This window comes from Triturus cristatus, chromosome 6 (assembly GCF_964204655.1).
Source record: "Triturus cristatus chromosome 6, aTriCri1.1, whole genome shotgun sequence".
Taxonomy (NCBI): domain Eukaryota; kingdom Metazoa; phylum Chordata; class Amphibia; order Caudata; family Salamandridae; genus Triturus; species Triturus cristatus.
In genome coordinates this window covers 588,512,950-588,534,500 of record NC_140589.1, presented here as the reverse complement: position 1 = coordinate 588,534,500, position 21,551 = coordinate 588,512,950, and the positions used below count along the sequence as shown (strand labels likewise).

Below are 21,551 nucleotides of genomic sequence, written 5' to 3'. Positions count from 1 at the left end.
TGACAAGGCCCACGTGCCAGCCATTGCCTGAGGCCCCGGCTGTGCTGCCCGTCGTCCGGCCTCTGTGCACCCAATCCACCGCCCGGAGTCACCCTCCACTGCAGTGCCATGGCGGATGACAACCCTCCGCCGCCTAACCACCCGTTCCACCCGCCCACAGGCGTCCTGCCTCCTTTCAGTGAGACTGCTGACCCGGCGACGGCTGCACTGCGCTGGCAAACGTGGATTGGGCGATTGAACAATTATTTCATCGGCTCCAGGGAGACGGATGGCGCGGTAAAGCGGTCACTCCTTCACTACGCAGGGGAGGAGGTCTACCTGTTGTTCAAGCACCTCCCGAACACTGGCGGCGCAGACGACTACGACGCAGCCGTGACGGCCCTCAACACGCACTTTGACCCCCAGATGAATCCGGATTTCGAGGTGTTCAAAATGCGTCAGGCGAAGCAAAAAGAAGGGGAGTCGGTGGACGCATTTCATGCACGGCTGAGGGTGCTTGCAGACACCCATCTGGTCGGTGACCGCGCGAAGGAGGAAATCAGAGCGCAGCTCATCTACGGCATCCGTAGTAAGAAGTTGCGGAGCCTCATCCTCCGCCAACCGAACATTCCAATGGCCGACATCCTGGTGCTAGCCCGCTCCCACGATCTATCCGACGCGCGGGCGGAAGAGATGGAACAAGCACTTACGCGAGGCGCGGGGCCAAGCGTGACCATCAAAACAGAGCGCGCAGACGCAGTGCGGACGCACGAGAAGAAACGCAGACCAGCAGCTAGACAGTCGCCCCCGACGCAGTGCGACTACTGCGGGTATGAAGAACATCAAGGGAAAACCTGCCCAGCGAAAGGAAAGACGTGCACGAACTGTGGCACACTGAACCATTTCTCCTCCGTCTGCAGGAAGCGCGCCACAAGGAAGAATGCTCGAGGGAAGAGGCCCACAAGAGGCATGGTGAGGCAACTGTCCCAACTATCCCTCTCCTCCAGAACCGACACAGGGCCTCGACACACACAAGCCCTACAAGACGACGACTCGGAGTCCGACGACGAAGAAGAGACATACGTGGTCTCGTTCACCAGGGCCTTAAAAAGCACGAGACGTCCCCAGCCTCGGTGCGACATCATATGGGAGTGCAGCAGTACAACCGCCTCCGACCAAAGCCAGAGCTCAAAACCTCGAAGGCACGGATCTATGCCTACGGCAGCGATGTTCCTTTGCCCCTCCTGGGGAAAATGACAGTGCCGGTGGGGACGGAGGATGCCGAAATCACCATTGAAGTGCATATCATCAATCAAGAGGTAGACACCCTCCTGAGTGGGCATGCCGCTGAAGACCTGGGGCTCCTGATGTTCCTCCGTAAAGTTCATGACACGCAAACGGCCGACCTTCTGGATCAGTTCCCCGAACTATTCACCGGCCTAGGGAACATCAAACGCCCACCAGTCAAACTCCACATCGACCGCTCCGTCGCGCCCACAGCCCTGAAGCACAGGCGAATCCCGTTCTGTCTACGACCTCTGGTAGAGGAAGAACTCAGGAAACTCGAAGAGCAAGGGGTCATAGAGACAGTCACCGGCCCCACTCCGTGGGTGTCCCCGATGGTAATCGCGGAAAAACCTCGTCAACCAGGCAAGATCCGGGTGTGTATCGACATGAGGCTCCCCAACAAAGCCATCAAGAGGGAGAGGCACATCACGCCCACCATGGATGACATCATCGCAGACCTGAACGGCGCGCGGTGGTTCTCCAAATAGGACCTAAACGCCGGTTACCACCAGCTAACGTTGGCCAAGGAGAGTAGGTACATCACCACTTTCAGCACGCACCTAGGGCTGAGACGATACCAGCGACTCAACTTCGGGATATCGTCAGCGGCGGAGATCTTCCAGAACACTATCAGAGACATCTTACAAGGCCTGCCTGGGGTCATGAATGTGAGTGACGATATCCTGATTCACTCTACAACCGTAGACGAACACTATCGGCGGGTCAGAGCCACACTGACACGCCTCAGAGAATACGGAGTCACTCTTCACAAAGACAAGTGCCAGCTGTTTCAGCAGCGGATAGAGTTTTTCGGATACACTTTTACAAACGACTGCATCCAAGTGGACCCCCGGAAATCACAAGCCATCAAGGACGCTCCTGCACCCACATCCGCCGCAGAGGTGCGCAGCTTTCTGGGGATGGCCACGTATTGTGGAAGATTTATTCCGAACCTAGCAACAATTGCAGAGCCGCTCCGACAGCTCACGAAAAAGGACGCCCCATGGCAATGGGGGCCCCAAGAAGACTCTGCGTTCCAATCCGTCAAGACAGCGCTCCTTGACCAGGCCACCTTAGTATACTTCGACCCGGCAAGGAAGACAGAGCTGATAGTTGACGCCAGCCCAGTAGGACTTGGGGCTGTCCTCACCCAAGAGCAAGAACCAGGCCGGTGGGCCACGTTGGCCTATGCAAGCAAGGCCCTCACAGCGACCGAACGGAGATATTCCCAGATTGAGCGGGAGGCACTGGCCATAAGATGGGGCTGTCGACACTTCCACCTGTACGTCTGTGGACATCCGTTCACGGTCGTGACGGACCATCAACCGCTGGTACCCCTGTTCAGAGGAACAGCTCCACACCCCCTGCCGCGAATAGAACGGTGGGCTATCGGACTGCAACAGTACCACATGGACATAACGTACCGGCCAAGAGCCAAGAACCCAGCCGATTTCCTGTCCAGGCACCCGGGCCATCGCGAACACATCCCGGTGGGGACAACGGAGGAAGACGATGCCGAAGCACACCTCGATTTCATCGCGGCACTAACATGCCCCCAAGTGCTGACGTTACAAGAGATAAAGCAAGCCGCAGAACAAGACCCCGTGATGACCAAGACCAAGGAAGCCCTACTGCGAGGGTCATGGGCCAACTTCCTACAGTCGGCCAACACGTGGACACAGGAAGAAAGGGCGGACTTGCAGCAGATCTGGCGAGTACGAAACGAGCTCAGCACCACCAGAGACGGAATAGTCCTGAGAGGGGCCAGGATCGTCGTGCCAACAGCGTTGCGACGTCAAGCCACCCTTCTGGCCCACAAAGGACATCAAGGGACAGAGAAAATGAAGGCCAGGATGCGAGAAAAGGTGTGGTTCCCAGGACTGGATGCCTTGGTGGGTGATATCGTAAGGAGCTGTCCAGCGTGTCAGATGACTAGCGGACCGGAACATCCAGCCCCCATCGCAACTGAAGAGCCATGAAGACACCCCTGGGACAAAATCAGCGTTGACTTTGGGACCCTCCCCGATGGAAGAGTAACGCTAGTAGTGATGGACAACTTCTCCAAGTACCCACTGGTGGAGGCGCTGCCATCCACCGCGTTCACATTTGTAGGGCCAGCACTGGAAAAGATATTCCACATGTTCGGACGCCCGTCGGAACTAAAAAGTGACAACGGGCCGCCGTTTCAAGGCCACGAGTTTAAGGAGTTCCTCGCCCTCCAAGGAATACGACACCGGCGGATCACCCCGCAGTGGCCTCAGGCAAACGGCGAGGTCGAACGCTTTATGAGGACACTGAACAAGACCCTCCGCATTGCCAGTGCCGAGCGGCTGGACCCCGAGCGAGAAGTTCAGCGTTTTCTCGGAGAGTATCGAAGCACACCCCACTGCTCCACCAAGCAAACCCCCTGGGCCCTCATGCTGAAGGGGACCCGCCGGGATGGTCTACCCACAGTCCCAGGATGGGCCCACCCACCATTTGAGGCGGAACAAGCGCTACGACGACGAGCGCACCGAAACCAGCAAGTGAGCCGGGCGAGAGGGTGTCGGGAGCGCGCCCTCGGGCCGGGGGACAATGTCCTCATCAGGGACCGACGACCGGGGGGAAAGTTCAAGCCACGATACGAGCCGGGAAGTTGGACGGTAGAACGACGCCGGGGGACAATGGTCACGGTTCGCAGGGGAAACGAGTCAGCCACCCGAAACATCTCGTGGTTCAAACGCATTCCCACAGCCACAAGACACCGACTAGAGTCCGGGGGAGAGGAAGAGGGGGGCGCCCGGGCCCCTGTGAGAGAACAGTCACCACCGCCCGACCAGCCCGAAGAGACGGCAGCCCGGGACGGGCCCAGCTCCGAAGCTGAGGAGGCGGAACGTGACGGCCCGGCGACTACCAACACCCGAGCGACGGGCAGGTATGAACTGCGACGGAACCCTCCGCCAAGCAGCCGTCTCAAAGACTTTGCCTGCCAAGTAAGTGACTGAAAAGAGGGACTCCTGGTCCAAGCTTCATTTAGCCAAGTTGGATAGGGATGTTACAGTCAGCGCTCTAGCGTTTGCCGCTAGAGCGCCCTTGTCACCCACGACGTGCGTACGCCACGACGGTGGCGTACGCGCAGAGCATAAATAAAGGGGGCGTGCCCCGTTTGGGCATTCGCGCACCGACACAGTGAGCTAGTGTGGTCTCCGTCATTGTGCGCTGCTGCTGCCAGGCCCGCGCTGCGCGACAGTTTAATAGTCCACCAGCAGTGCTCCGAGATTTGCTTTACGTTGCTTGAGATTGGCAGGTAAGAATGTAGTTGCTTGGACTCTTGTCCACAGCTATTTTAGGCATATATGGGATCATTCGAACCTCATGACCTGTTGGTTTGACGGAGTGGATAATTCAGATAGAACCTAGTGTAGTTTGTAGGAAATCCGAATGCCTGCGGAACTACAAGACATTTATAAGCAAGCATTTATTTCTGGTGCTGTATGCTGACCTCCGACTTTGCCAATGCTTATGTGGTTTGTGTTATTTTTATTTTATTTTACGAATGCATGTATTTTATGAAAACACAAATTCTCCAAAGGCCAATATATTTTGTGTATGTAAAAGCACACTTTGGACCAGTAGTCGCTGGCAATGAATGGGACTACTTATTGTGCAGATGTGCACAGTGTGCATGAGTGGGATGCTGGTACTTGTTTTCAGGGAAGCCAATACCTGAAGTGGGCTGACCATGTGGTCTATGCTGTGGTGGGCGGAAGGCAAATGGGATTAATACTGCAGCAGAGAAATGGATAAAGAGGGTTGACTGCAAGCCCCTTTATGTATAGTAAATATATTCTATCAAAAGCATAAGTATTTGGTTAACGCCAGATTTACAAATGTGGGAATTAATTTTTTAATATGCGGACGATTTAAATATGCTGTCTGACTGCAAGCTGCATTTCACACTGCCGATGAAAAGTGAATTGCCCGAACTATTCAATAAAGTGTATTTTTCTTTTACAGCGGTTTATTCAGTATTTGGCATCTAGAAACACATTGTTTAACCTCAGCAATTTCTTGGATAAAACTGGATCACACGGTAAGTTTTTGTTTTTGTTTCGATGATTAGTATCAAAAAATGGTGATGTATGAAGTAGTTGACAATGGGAGCACTTATTTGTATAGATAAAACGTTTGCGTTTTTGCACACTTATTTAGATTAGAAGGCTGATATGGTATATTGCGTAAGCCATTATTGTAGGCATGCTTCTACACAATCACAAATACTGTTGGCTGAAGGCCTTATTCCGCATCCCAGTTGACGTAATAATTCCTTGTTGTGTTGTCTTGGTATACAAGCATACACATATATTTTTAAATAACATGTATTTATTCTCCATATGCCTTCTCGTGAAGATATATATGCGGTCCTTGTGGACAAAGGCCTTACGTGTTGGAAGAGATAATCCAACCACTATGTATTTATTGTTAACTGTACAATTAATTAAAATCATTACAGTAAAAGCAGTCATCATGTTACAGCTAAAACAGTGAGTAAAAAATAAAGATTTTTTTTTATAAAACAAGTATGCCGCCCCTCCCCAGTTCCACCACAATCGGCCTTCCCCAGGGTTTGTGGATGCGGAGGTAGGGCCAGCCACTATTCCATCAGTCTTCTGGCTCCACACGTGAAAGAGTTTACTCCCAAGAGTAGCTTGGAGAATCAGAATAGTTTGTTTCATCATGGCTGCTGTCACTTCATTTCAACCCACGTGGGTTTTGTTCATTATTGGCGTGAAAAAGATCCACACAGAATAAAGCTTAGTAGCAGCAGTCGTGATGATATAAATGATTGCAATTGTACTGTCTGCTCTCGAGTAGTGGTGTATTCTTTTGTGCGAGGAGAAGACTTTGATTTATGTATTTACAGAGGTGACACCCTCTGTGGTTATGGTTATGTCCGAGTTTCCATTGAAAATAATTGTTTTTGTTTTCCTAGTACTTTGGCACTGTTCGAGGAATCTGGGTTGTTCAGGACAAGTTTCCTGCAGATCTGTAAACTAAGGGCCTAAAAAAAGTGTGCAGGGAACCAAAAAGTGACATTTCCCGTTTTCACTCATAGGATTCTTTGCCCCTCAAAACAGAAACAAATGGATCAAATGAATTACGCTTAACCTTGGCATGACAGTACAACTTTGCTCAAGGGACATCTTTGCCTGGTTTAGAGTAAATCAATTCAGTGTTTTTTTAGCCTTTAAAAAGAGTCCAGGTCTGGAAATAAAGAGGTTACATTTTAGAGATATTTGAAATCCAATCAAAAAAATTGGAGGCACTCCACTGAGTTTTTCCTCCTGTCTTTTGCAGGTTTGTATATCCGGTTGTGGCTTTGCAAATCTGTAATTCTCTGAATTTCTTTTGCAACTTCCATTAACTAACATAGTGAACCTAAGGGGGCTGTGTGAATGTACCCTGGACCCTATGCAGATGTGCAGAGCCCCAAAGAGAACTTCCATGGCAATTAAATCAATATCCTATGCTGGATTCCCGAATCCTGGACTTTCTGTAGGTCCCCCAGATCTTCCTGGGGGACCAGGGCTCGTAAATCCTTAAAGTATTCAGTGTGCTACAGCTTGACTTGCACAATGGCCACCAGGCCAGCTCGAGGGTGGCGCAACCAATGCAGCCGCACCTGGCGCTTACCTTGGGGGGGGGTGGGGGGGGGGGAGGGTGAAAGGAGGGGGTGCCTTTGTGCAGAAATAACTCATGCATTTCAAACCACCTGCTGCTGATTCCTTTTGTGTCCAGCAGTTTTCAGGCAACAGTAAAAGTTTCAAGATAACTCCGGTGATTAATTGTTTCTGCTGGAGCGTGATTAGAGTTTTCTCTAGTGGCAGTTATGACTCCTAGCGCAGTATTAATATACCTGCTGCAAAGAACGTGTACTATGTAGATCACAGAATTGTATTTTATATAGATAGCACAGTGGGTTACGGCTTTTGGCGCAGACTTCCGTTTGTTGTTTGATGTTCGTAAGTTATAATTCTAGTAGAGCACATTGACCTATGATCTGGAATCAAAAAGCTGCATGCAAAGTGCATGATAAAGGTTAGAACGTAATTTTTTTCCACAGTCTTTTATTATCCTAATTTTGCTTAAAAGGGTTCTTTGGGGTAGAACACATTCTTATTAGTAAAGCCAACCACTATGATACGTCTTGAATCCTGATGCCCAGATTTATTAACTATTTACGTCCCCCTTGCACCACGCAAGTGGACACAGGGTGACGCAAAACCTAGAATGAGATTTACCAAGCCATGCAAGGCCAAACTGCATGGCCCTACTTAGCTTGGTAAATCTTGCATGATGCAAGGCAGCCCAAGTTGCTGCCTTGCATTACTCTGCACAGTGGGGGTGAAGCATTTCCAGATTTACCAACACTGCTGGACTTGAGAATGCATCACAAATATTCACCTTCCCACCAGCGGCGCAACAAATAATGTCTTTATTTCTCTTCGTTGTTTCCTCTTTTTAAGTGTGCTGCATTCTGCAGCACACTTGGAGGAAAATGTCTCTAAAGGTCGTTTTTGTGCAGGAAGGAGGCCCTTCCTGCAGAAAAACAAACCTGTCTGTGACGCAGGCACCCTTGCTCCATAGCGCAAGGGTGTCTTTGTTGGTGCTAGGTTGGAGATTGTGCACCAGCACATACAGCCCAAAAATGCACCATATCTCGATAGACCTGGCGCATTCCAGCCCTCTTCCTTTCATGCAGCGCAGCATGTTGTCATGTGTGAAAAAATGATAAATCTAGCCCTGAGTTTGTGCTTCTCCAGATCAAACACTCTTAAAATATTCTTCCTACTAGTAGAGATGACTTGATTCCTGCACCTTATAACCCTCATCGTTTTATGTAACATTTTCTATAGACTGATTTACACATGAATTATTCTTTGTCTACGTATAATGTGTATGTGATGTGAAGTGCTCTGACACTGATATGAGTAGCGCTATAAACAAATTAAATGCATGTGAAAGAGGGGCTATGGAGAGCTGAGGGGCACTAATGGAGGGTGGTAGTAATTGAATCCCTAAAGGAGATGGTCATTGGGAGATGGGGTGCACCAAAAAAGATTCTTGCACTGGGCGCCGCCAGTACTTAAGCCTGCCCTGATGGTCACTCACAAGGATTGGCCACATGGGGGGGTAGAGTTTGGAGCAGAGTTTCTCCTTAGTCCAGTCCCAGATGTTAATCTCCATTGCACACGGCTGAAGGTTGCGTGCAGCGGAGGTTGGCCACTCATTGCGGGATGGGGACCTGTGGCCAACTCCTGCTTTGCACAGCTGAAGGCCATTGCACACTGGAAATCTACTGCGAACTATGGGTTGGGTATATGGCCTGGCCACTTGCGCTAACCTCCATTGCACACAGCTGAAGAGCATGTGCTGAGGGGGGAGGCCTCACGCACAGGGCACCAGGTGTGAATGAAGGGCCAGTTTTGCAGCACACCCTGCTATGCATAGGCTGTGAATAGTGGAGTTTGACTGCCCATGGAGATTTTTGCCACAGGGCCGGTTCACAGGCCAGTCCCTGCTTTCAACCATAACTGTGTCTCAAGACTGTGTGCAGCAGAGGCTGGATGACCATGACTGGTTGGGCGAATGGAATTGTTGTATGTGATATATGATCAAGGAAACAAAAATTCACTGGGAAAGAATCTAAGGTTAAAGTGAATAGTTACTTTTGGTTAAAACAAAAATTAGAAAATCACTGAAAAGACCACAGTTAACATGGAGTTATGGTTGCAGATTAAAACTTAAAAAAAAAAAACCCTCAATTTTGCAAGTTATGGTTAGGATGACATGGTTAGTGTTGTCGTCTTTGGTGCTTGTTGTGGTACCTTATTAGATTTTCCTAGGGATGTTTTCAGGGCAGTTTTGTGAGGTGACCTACATGTATGCTTTTCTGGGTGAGTTACGCTGTTTTCTGCTGTCTAATTTGGCTGGGATTCGCTGCTTCTCCTTTAGCTATTTTGGCTCCAAGTGTGTTTTGTGGGATGTTGCATAGCAGTGTAATATTTACTATTGAAGAGTATCTCTATCCATGTTGTGACAGAAACATGTTTTGATGTTGGGTTACAGGTGTGTATGGGATGTATTGAAAGTGGCGAAAAGGTGGAAACAAGATGGAGTTTAGTTAACCAGGGTTATGGGTCTGTGTTCAGTGGCTAACAAGTAGTGGCAATTTATTGGAGCTTGCAGAGTTAAATGCAAAGTTCTGGGTGAAGTGATGGTAGAATTTTGGGAATCTGTGATTCGTAGCCCGATGATGAAGCATGTCACCAACCAGGTTGGCGAGTGAGGGCTTTTAAATACCAACTGGGTATTGTTTCATAGAGGTCTACTTTCTTTTCCTAAACATACCGGTTTGTCTGGAACCTGTGGACCAGTGCTCTTTTGACTAACAGTGCCCCTTGTATTGATTTACTGTACACTGGCTTTGTTGATTTTGAAATAACTACTGAGGGGACTAGCCGTGTAGATCCCTTCCTCTCTTGTTGATCTTTTGGTAGTTCAGCAGCGCACAGCTGTGAGAGACCATTTGTCCCCCCCTAATCTTAGGCGGTGGTTCTTTCTATCTTCCCGGGATTTCATCATCCCCCCTTCTCTAGTCAGTATGGGCTCCCTCGGTCTTACTTTCTCAGATTCTGAGGTGGATGCTATCCTAGCACGCCCCTCACTATTTGCGGACCCTTCCATATCGCAAACAGTAACATATGCAAGCGAATGGGAACAACTCTCTGAGTTGAAGAAAAATCGGATTCGCACGATTCTCCATGGCACAATCCTAACGGAATACCTACGGTCTAATACAGCCCCAAGGGGCCTACTAGTAACCAACGCTCCACGTATCTTAATGGAGGATGCCACCTTCAGAAAAGACTGGGCAATGATAGCATGGCATTGCACTCGAGACTGGTTAGTCCTAATCATAAAAACAGCCGTCCGACTGTCCGAGGCAATTATGATCGAGATTACCCAGACAGAGACACAATTTAAAACCACACTCACGGGTTTTACAAAGCGACTTGATGAACTTAATAAGGACATCAACGAGTATAAAGAAAATCTCACACAGAGCAAGGTGAATCAATTTCAGAAAGATCTGAAAAAATTTGAATTTAATAAAATCTATCCTTATGCTGACCCTGCCTTTGTGGCCATACGTAGAACTGAAGCCAACTCCTATGGCACAGATGATGACTCCTCTAACAGCAGTGGTTCTAGTAACAACAGTTTCAGACAAACCAGAAGAGGCAAGCAAAGCGGAAGAACACGCCCCCCTTCTAATCAAGCACCTTGGGCAAACTTTCCCCCACAACAAGGAGTTATGGGCCCACACCCCATGCAATTCCATTATCCATTTAGCCCACATTTGGGTTGGAACCCTGGATATGCGTCCCCAATGTACCCTTCTAATCCCTTTACACAGAACCCTTTTTTAGAAAGGGGCCAAAGGGGAAAAGGCCGGCGGAGAGGGCCGAACCAAAGAGTACACTGGGTACAAGACGACCCAGTGGGCAACCACACCCGGAGCAAACAGGCTCAGGAACAGTTGGCCTCGGGACCGAGCACCTCGACAGCTTGATCGTCAATCTGTCGAACAAAACACTGACAGACCAAGAGAGATCCATATTGGAAAAGGGATTGGGTTTTGTTCCATCAGCCCGCCCCGATAAATTCCGCCTTCACTGCGAACTTGCAGCATTCTTCAGGAAGTTGAAACTAAAAGCTTTCTTCGAGGGTCGCATCACAGATGAAGCTGACTTGGACGTAGGGGACACCCCCCTACGCCCACCATACACCTTTAACCCCCCTCCACATACCATCCCTGTGGAAATCACAACCTTTGAACGAGCGGTGTTTGCTGAAATTGAACATTTAGACATCTCCACTACTTTTAAGAACCTGAGGGCAGATGAATACAGAGCCATCACCTCTCTCCGTGCGGACCCCAATCTCACCATAAAACCTGCAGATAAGGGGGGCGAAGTCGTATTACTGAATACCACCGACTACAACCAAGAGTGCCTCCGATTGTTAAACGATCGTCGAAATTACACACCACTCCTTAATGATCCCTCCGGTGAGCTAAAGGTTCAGATCTTGAGTATTGTTGAAGATGCACAGACACAAGGTGTCATCACCAGGGCTGAAGCACGATTCCTCACTGAAGGCCCGGGGAATATCCCTTATTTCTACACACTTCCAAAAATCCATAAAGAGAGATTCCCTCCCCCAGGACGTCCCATAGTCTCGGGGATCGGCTCTCTTTTAGAACCCCGATCACGTTTCTGTGACCACTTTGTGAAACCCTTGGTCCAAAAATCCACTACTTACCTTAAGGATACTAAGGACCTTCTAAAACTACTCAATAACACCACGTGCTCAGAACACACCATACTGGTGACATTAGACATAGAAAGCCTTTATACGAGCATTCCCCAGGACGAAACCATCAGGGTCCTGGAAGAATCACTTGACTCCACTCCCTGGGAGTATAGAACTACAAAGGAGTTCATAATCCAATGTGCTTCTTTGGCCTTGAAAAAGAATTTCTTCGAATACCAGGGACATCTGTATCTCCAATCCACAGGTACTTCCATGGGGAGTACCTTCGCTCCCAGTGTGGCTGGATTGTACGTGTATGCTTTTGAACAAGAGTTCATCCTTCCTACTTCAAATCCATATCGCTCTTCCATAGGCTTATGGAAGCGATACATAGACGATGTGCTATTGATCTGGCATGGTAATAGCAACGCCCTCCAGTCTTTCCTCACATGGATCAACACCCTGAATCCAAACCTGAATTTTACATACACATATGACGAGTCTGAAGTTGTATTCCTTGATGTAGTGATCACTAAGACACAAGGGTCCTTTCAAACCAGGACCTATTACAAGCCTACTTCGAGGAACAATCTCCTCGAGTTCACTAGTTTCCATCCACGCACCTTGAGGGAGAATCTACCCTATGGACAATTTCTCCGCCTACGACGAAATTGCACCACCTTGAGCGATTTCAAGGCCCAATCTCACGATCTAACAACCAAATTGAGAGCTAGAGGGTACCCTTCCCCTCTCCTCTCCAGAAGCTATAAACGTGCGAGAAACCAACCAAGGGATGTACTCCTAACTGACTATGTTAAAGAGACTGCTCCTATCCCACTAACATGTGTTACCACCTACAGTACCCTTTCCAACCAATTGAAAAAAACTATCAACAAACATTGGGGGATAATTAACAGCATTAATCGTAACTGGGAAAAACTGCTCTTTTCGTTTAAACGCGCTCAGAGCCTCCGCAATAGTCTTGTACATACACGCCCTTTGATGTTCCCCGAGACCTCCCAAAGAACCATAACTGAAGCATGGGGACTCCCCAAGATAACTGGACATTTTCCTTGCTCTGACTGTAGCATATGCCATCTGACCTCACACACTAAAACCCTCAACCTTGAACCCAACAAGGTCTGGACCCAAAGAGGTCATACGAACTGTAACACATCTAATGTGGTTTACCTTATTACATGCCCTTGCGGTCTACGATACGTAGGGATGACGACGAGGAAGGTCAAACTCCGGATATGTGAACACCGGAGCAACGTCAGGTGTAAACGTGCTACCACAAAATTGAGTGAACACTTTCTATCTGTCAACCACACAACCAATGACTTAAAATGGACTGTGATCGAAGAGATTTCATCAGGCAGAAACATCCCCAAATTACTCTTTGAAAGGGAGCAGAGATGGGTCTATCGCCTGGGGACTAACCTCCATGGGTTAAATGATCATGTACCTTGGACTAATGTTCTGTAATCTACTCACGGTCAACAGGATGGGTAGTGTCCACCTTTTATACCCTATGTACTCCTGTGACTAAGAGACCTCAGCTGCTATGACTGAATAATGTCATTTGGAAGAATCCACGTTCCCAGCCATTACGATACATGACTTTTATATATGATATTTCATATATTTTATCTGAGACAGTTGGGGATTAATCACCTGCCCCATACCCCCTATGCATAGCTAGGCACCACTTGAATACGCGAGTCTGTCGACCGGTCACTTCAAGCAGAACCAATTTTAGCGTATGCATAACACTTTACCTTCACCTATTTATGGTCTGGCCCTAACATCAGGCCCCTCTGCACACTCTACGTGTGGTCTGTGTTAGTTTGCTTTGTGTCCATTTAGGAACCTGTCATTAAAGTTTTGTGCCTCCCCTCTTTCTTCCCCTCTTTTTTTCTACGTAAACACGTCGTTCAGCACGAAGAACGACTCCTTTTTATTTTTCTTTTCTTCACCCCTATTGGATACTCCAAATCCAATCAGTAACGGAGCTGGGTGATTCTACCCAATCACGTTGAAGCTCTCTCTGTGAGCCCAACCGGGGACGCTCCGACTGTCTTTTTATACGCATCTCCGGTCCCGGATCTCTACCATCCGGACCCGGCAGCAAGAGGCTGTGTAGGTTTACCACGGGTGCTGAGCAGCAAGGGCGTAAGTAATTCATACCGCTCCCCGCCCGAGAAGGTAAGCGGGTTCTTTCTCTTCCATTCGATTTAATGACCCGGACTCCCCTTTCTCTTTGTCTTTCCTTTCCTCGATGCAGGGTGTGCCAATTTGCTCCCACCCCCCTCCCGGGATCCATGAGGCAGTTAACGGATTGGCCTCTCTGTAAGATTTTATCCTAATACGTGCATATTGAGCATCGGGGGCAGTTGAATCATTCCCTAGCCCTCCCTTTTCTCCGTATTTTGAGTGGCACGCCACATACATTTCACGTGCGTTCCGAGATTTGACTATTAGTCACAACCGATATGATAACTAGCCGTTGGCTTTATCAAACACCGATACTTGGATATACCTAGGTGCACATATCTTCACCTTTTTGCACCTGAGGTAGATCTAGTGGCACTCATTTGTCCTCTGAGCACGACTGTTCTTAACTCCTGAGTTGTAGAGCACGATTTTGCGACAAACACTGATAATTCTTCTTATGTTTTGTCTTTCTGTTTGTTTGTCCTTTGTAATGTCAGAATAAACTCGTTCCTCTCCCCTTAACAAATAATATTTTTTGGCGGATTTTTCACTATAAGTAATTGATTTTCACACAAGTAGTCCACGGTAGGGTGAACCTTAGAGTGTTCATACCACCGGGGCTCCGCACGTCCCCTCTGGTCCTGAAGAATGCCCGACTAACACTCATAGAGGCAGAAACATGTTGACCGCCGCGGAGTGAACCAGGTCTTTTATTTTTTTGACCCCCACTCCCTTTTATTCTTTTCCAATTAGCAAAATTATTAAAGTTTTATTTTTTGACTTAATTGGAGATTTTAAATTCACTATCCCCACACAAGAACCCCGCTCCGCAGTAACCTGGCGTTGCAGCACACTGGGATGACATTTGGTCATCCCAGTGGAAGCCCGATGATGAAGCATGTCACCAACCAGGTAGGCGAGTGAGGGCTTTTAAATACCAACTGGGTATTGTTTCATAGAGGTCTACTTTCTTTTCCTAAACATACCGGTTTGTCTGGAACCTGTGGACCAGTGCTCTTTTGACTAACAGTGCCCCTTGTATTGATTTACTGTACACTGGCTTTGTTGATTTTGAAATAACTACTGAGGGGACTAGCCGTGTAGATCCCTTCCTCTCTTGTTGATCTTTTGGTAATCGCTCATCACACCAAACCGTCACATGCTCTCAGAAATAGGTATACTTTAAATACAATATGTTGGAAAGTGGATTATTAGTTGGGGTGTGAGATGCCACCTTGAGAAATAAAAACACTCCTTGTCAGGGTCACTAATTAATCCTGAGCCGAACTCCCTGGTAGCTAGGGCACAGAAAAGACAGACTTATTTTAGGGCAATGTGTAAAGTGCTTATGCAGTACCAAAACAGTAATAATGTCAATACTAAGCAATAAAAATGCAATTATAAAAATAGAATGAAATGTAATTAACAAAAAAAAATCTCCAAAATGAAAAAAATCCAATGTGGGGAGCCGGATATATCAATTCAAAAGAATGTAAATAGAAACAGCCCCAAAAGCACTTGGTGCTAATAGTAGTATATGGAATTGGTAGACCTAGACCTAGACCTGCTTTGAGGCCGACTACGATGGAGCTAGAGTCAGATTCACCAAGTTGATTAGTCCTGGTGAAAGTAAAAGAAAATTCTAAGTCCCACTTTAGAAAGGGACAGTGTCACTTTTTGAAGAAAAAAAAGCCTCACCGCGAGCCACACTGCTGAAGTTGTAGCCACTGCTGTGGAATTGAAGGCCAGATGCCTGAAGCAGGTTGGTGCCACTGGCACTTTGGAGATTTATTGCTGAAAATGAAGTCCCAGTGCAGAATGTGACTTAGTCATTTTTTTTGGATGCTTGAGGATGTTTGAGCAGGGCGAAGCTGAAATCTAATCCGATGCTGTGGAACTGCTGGTCAGGTGGATACCACTGGAGGAAAAGTGTTAAAAAGTTTCAATTTTTTTTTCCTTGTGTTCAAACAACCACAGGAGTAAACATCTAAGGCCCCCAGGACCACATGTGAAGGCACTTTTTTAAGACTCATGTGTCAGGCAGAGACCAACAGCAAAGTCCAGTCCAGGTCCAATTGCCACTTGCCACTTGTCAGCTGGGCACTTTAGGGAAAAGGTGTTTTGCATGTCTTGCAGCTTATTTCCTTCCAGCCAGAGGTCATCCAGATGACCCTTGGAGTTCATTTCTTTGTCCTGGGTAGAAGAGGGAGCAGGTTCAGTTTTTCGAGGTTCCTCTCAGTTCAGAGGCTGCTTCGACTAGATCACTACATTTACTTGTGCAAGGGCAGAACCCCTTTCAATTTAATGACGTTTCTGGGTCCACCCTAAAAGTTCTTCCTACAAGGGGAAGAAAACACCTTCCCACACCTAGGCCATTGGCTGCTCTGGGAGCAGTCTTTACACTTCTTTCACACCTCATTACCACCAAACAAGGGCTGGGCAGTAGCTGGAAAGCTAAAACAAATTAGCCTCCAGCAGCTTCAGACAGGGTAAAGGTAACTCTAAAAGTTTCATTTGCATTATTTTTACCAAACATTTGACTTCATCAATAATTTATATTTTTATGAAGTATCAAAATAAGTCTTTGAAGGGAATATGTAGCTGGTACAGGACAAACGTTATAAAGTGTATACTTATAAGAACTTAGAGTATCAGTTGAGGGGGGGGGTCATACCTAACCACAGATAATAATCAAAGCCTTTGTCCGAGTGAGCCATAAAAGCCATGATATAAACAACTTTGAGTGCTGCATAAATACTTTGCAAATTGCCTCCTACAGTAATAAAGTGAAAACACAACACATGAAAAATCCCAAACTAATTTTGAAAAATATAGTATATTTTTATAAATAAAATGACAAAAATATAATAAGTAACCAGATTTTATGCATTTAAAATGTGATGGTTCCAAGTGGCACAACAAGTGTTAAGCTCCAACTACAGTTTTCTGGTCACGCTAGACTGGGTCAGTCTCAAAAGTTAAGGCTGACCGTATTGGAGTGCATGCCAGATGTAATGACCAAGTTTGTCCTGAAGAAAAGTTTTACCTTCAGACTTAGTATCAGGAAAGGAAGTAAAAAAGGTTCAGTGGGGCAAGGCAGCAGGCTGTGGCTGAAGTGGGCTCTGTCGTTGGATAGTCGTTGGATGAGGTCTCGGTGAAGCTGTTGACTTTGAGCGGGAAAGAAATTGGAATATCACGCTGCGGGAAGATCCTTCGCCATCTTGATTCTTTTCACGTTTTAGCCCGATGAAGACTTCTACATTCAGGCTTAGTCCATTTTTGGATTTTGGATTATTCCAGTGGTACGAGGCTGCAGCCTAAGATGGCTCAACAAGGCTGGACAGCTTTTTTGCAATGAAGTAGGAGCAACCTGAATGTTTGACCAAACGATGATGTATCTTTGTGGGATCGGTCTGGCAGGTTGGTCCTTGTCCGCAGTTGGTTCTCAGAGCAATAAGTTGGAAAACATTTTCTAAGTTGCATATTTCAGGAAACTTTAGGACAAGTACACTTTCAAACCAGCCAAGAGTCCAGGACCTTGGGGACTGCACTTAGGGGTAGAGACTCATTCCAGCAGAGGCCAGCAGCATGGTCCAGGGCAGGCTAATTTGGAACTGGTCAACTGGGCAGTTACAGGAAAGGCTTCTGGAAGCTTGTTTGGGTCCCTGTAGCTTAAGTAGTTCAGCCAACTGACCTTTGGAGTCACTTCTGGGCAATGTTCCCTCTAATTTTTTTCCTCTGTGTGTGACATTGTGTGGTCTCTGTGCGCTGCAGCCAATGTTATGTGCGCCAAGAACCAGACTGTGCGTGTGGGTGCAGCGACAAATGTTAGTGCAAAAATCACTCCAAACCTTTGCGTGAAAAGATGGTGCATTGCTACACATACACCACCACAAGAAGTACCTTAAGGCAGGTTTTCAATTCAGATACACACACCTTGACATGAATTGGTTACACATGCAAGTACACTTCGGCTTTGGAAAAGCACAGGACTTTAACAGTGGTACCAATATACGATTTCACAAAAGATTCTCAACTGGAGTTCTGTTCATAGGGTGGGGAAATGTTGGGAGCCTATACAAGATTGCATACCTGGGGATGCATGCAGGGTGGCACATGTTATGCCCCCCTATGTGAATGCACCCCCAGTGCCTGCAGGGCATGGACTGGACAGTCCATGCCCTGCAGGAATTTGCTTTGACATTCCCATTGCGGTGCCTTTTTATAGGCACCGCCATGGGACACCCTGCCAGTGACGAAAAAAGTAAACATCTGGTAGGAGGTGCTCACATGGGCTTGGTGGTGCGGGGCGGTCCGACACTGCCAAACTCATAATAAGTCTCTAAGTCAGCATGGTAGTCAGAGCATTTGAAGCAAGACCAGCAAACCTGCCGAAAGCAAGAACTAACTTTAGTTCTTGGATAGCAGACAGAGCATCAGGAACACAGAATGCATTGCAGCAGCAATTTCTGATGTTTCCCTCGTCTTCATTGTTCGATTTTGCTCCTGAGAAAGTGTCACTCATAGTCATTGAATGTCACTCATAATTTCACTGAAATTTTGAAAATGTCACACATGGGCAACTATTGCTATGAAGCCTACAAGCAGGGCGTGTGATTTCCGGTGATTCAGAAAGCACATGTTGTGCTTGTAGACTTGCTGCATTTCTTTTGTTGATAGGGCACAGCTGCAGGGCAGATTGTGTGCCTTCGTGAAAGTACTCATGTTAATTGCAGCGCATGATGGGCGCTCCGATTAACATGATTACTTTCAAGAAGGCACACAATCTGACCCTTTTCGCGCCGCATTCATTTTAAAAGTGGCGATGCGAATGGCCCTCAGCTGCCTGTGCGCGCTTCACATTTTACAATGAGCGCTCCGGGAGACTAAGGTGCACGTGCACCTTACAGGGAATAGTGATGGTAATTACTTCACCCTGTGGAATCAGTTACAATCAGGGCTACTGCAATTATGCAATTATGTAAATTTGTGGTTGCAGGGTTATTTTGGAACCGTGGACATCTGCCACATAATCCATCATCTGCTGATTAATCTGCAGATTTTAACAAACATTTTAGCACAAACGGATCAAAAGTTACCAAATGCGCAGTGACGCATGCTGCAGCGCAGTGCAAGCCCTTTTCAAAGTTTGACCAGTCACCTTCCTGTTGATTATTGCTGTATTAAGCTGGTACTAAGGAGATGGAATGTTTGCCTAAACAGTGTTAAACAAACTATGCCGCAATACGCCACTTAATATGCCTTTTTTGCCATATAATTTAGTCAGTCCTGTTGCATAATTCCAGTCCCCCAGGTAATGCCAGATTCAGAATTACCACATAATTTTACAGAGGAACTCATTATAATGACCTAAGTATTTTATCTTCACTCTGGATTTCCAAGATAATTAATTAAATCTGCTCAGAATGGGCGAGAATTGTATATGTTAAGTTAGGGATCATTAGACTTACCAAGTAATATTGTTGTAACATCTGAGGCTTTCGAATGTTCAATTTTTGAGGTGCCTGTCAGTTACAAGCTGGAATTGTGTATATTAAAACCAATTGTTTATCTAGCTCTGCCAAACACAGACAAAGATTGTGCATCTATTTTTAAATAGTAATTAAAATAAGCCCGGGCAAGATTTAGTTTAGGCCAGTGTCATTACCTGTAATTTTTCAGCATTATAGTTATTAATTGAAATGCCTGAGATAGTGCCATTAGACCATGCTGTGTAATTAAGATTGAGTAAAAATCCAATTGTGGTAACATGAGGACAAAGCAAATGAACCAAATGTGAGCAGATGCTTTTTGCAACCTGACCTGTCAGCGGCCGCAATCAGCATTTGGGTAAGCCTCAGAGTGAGGCTGAGGTGCACACACAGGTTACAGCCAGCCAGGACGCATCCTATTTATTATGACAGGAGGAGGACTGGACATTGACCTTTCACATGTAATTTATTGTGCCATACTTTATTTTAGTTGGAAACTCTGCACCTTCTTCATAAAGAAGTGTTGGCAGCTCGCTATCCTTGAAGAATTTGTGTACTGACCAACCAGCTTGATTATATCATTAGAAGACAGTGGCCTTTATGGCCATGAGACCACCGTATGAGGTCTCACTAGTGGGAGGATGCTAAAAAAATTACAAAATCTCGTAAGTGACCAGGGTGGTTCTCGGCACCTGTAGAGCGTCAATAGCTGCCTGCGGGGAGAGTATTGAAGCCTCTAAACATTCAACCAGTGTGTGGCTAATTTTTTGTTAATTAGCAACTTTAAGTGGAGTTTGCTGCTGCACACGAGGGCTGAGATGCATTATGCACACTTCACGCAGTCCGCAGCCCTGCACTAATAAAAGAAATGGAGTCTCAAACATGATGTGTGCTTTCATAATCCTGAGAACACATGTCGTGCTTGTTGACTTTCTGTATTTCTTTTCTTAACAGTGTGAGGCTGATGTGGGCCTTTGAAATAGTATTCATGTTAATTGCAGCACCTGTGTGCACTGCAATTAACATGAATACCATCTCAAAGGCCCACATCAGCCCCGCAGCAGCACACTATTAAGAAAAGAAATGCAGAAAGTCAACAAGCACGACATGTGTTTTCAGAATCCTGAAAGCACTCGTCGTGCTTTAGATTTGCTGCATTCATTTTCCTAATAGTGTGCAGCTGCGAGGCTGATGTGGGCCTTCGAATTAGTATTCATGTGTTGTGCAGTGTACACGGGCGCTGCAGTTAACATGAATACTATATCAAAGGCCCACATCAGCCTCTCAGCCGCGCACTATTAGGAAAATGAATGCAGCAAGTGAATGCTGGTGAATGCGAGCCCCCCCCCCCCCCTACAGGCCATAAGGGAGAAACGTACCTTCCGCTCCCTCGTCTCACCCTTGTCTCTTCCTCTGCCTCCCAGCCACAACCAGCAAATGACCAATTTTCACGTCGCTTGAGTTTTTAAAGCGGCGGCCCGAACTGTCTCGCTGGATGTCAGGAACAGTATGCGCGCTAAAACCAGGACACTGCGTGCTTGGGATGACTTTGCTGCGTGAGCGCACAGGCGCGCACCCTATCGGGAATAGTGCTTCTGGGTTCAAGGCAAGCCGGTCCAGCCTTCTTTTAGGTTCTTCAGACAGCAGGGCAATCCTTCCGATTCTTTGCAGGTTCAGGAGTGTTCTGGGGAGGCTACTGGAGTTGCCACATTTATACCCAGTGAGTGCCTGTGAGTGGGGGAAACTCCAAGTCACTCCCTAACGAGTGTGACAAAAGTTCCCAGGGGTAGCCCTACCCATTTTTGCAGCCCTTCCTGTGTGTTTACTGTAAAGTATCCCACAGTGCCTCTCTCTACCTAAATCCAACATGGCAGGACCCTTCTTCCCTTGGTCAGAACTCCCTGTGTCCATCAGGTGGTGTGGCAATGGAAAATGTGCAAACTTTCCCTTGTGATATCTCCAAACGAGTTCATCGGCAGCTCCCCCTCCACTGGGTTTGGAGCAAAGCTGGCTAGGAAGACAAAAGTAGGCAGCCCTAGGTGTAAGCTACATCTGCCCGTGAGTGGGTAGGTACCATTCAAAGCTTGGGAAGTGGCTGGGTGCAGCCCCCCAGACCATTCAGCTAAAGGAGGAAAAACACCTCTGCAGACCACACTTCAAGCCTTTTGTCCACTGTCTGTGAGCACTGCACTTCTCACCGCAGGAGAGCTACTTAAC

The 21,551-nt window shown here is 47.2% G+C and overlaps 1 protein-coding gene across 5 annotated transcripts in view; it reads left to right on the top strand.

Annotated features, from left to right (window-relative positions):
* SNAP91 (synaptosome associated protein 91) overlaps window positions 1–21,551 on the top strand; it is a 667,800-nt gene that overhangs the window by 196,299 nt on the left and 449,950 nt on the right. For all 5 annotated transcript variants that reach the window (XM_085611031.1, XM_085611030.1, XM_085611029.1 and 2 more), the window contains exon 4: window positions 5,263–5,338. In XM_085611031.1, coding sequence (XP_085467157.1) covers window positions 5,263–5,338 — 76 coding nt within the window. The remainder of the gene's footprint in view (window positions 1–5,262; window positions 5,339–21,551) is intronic.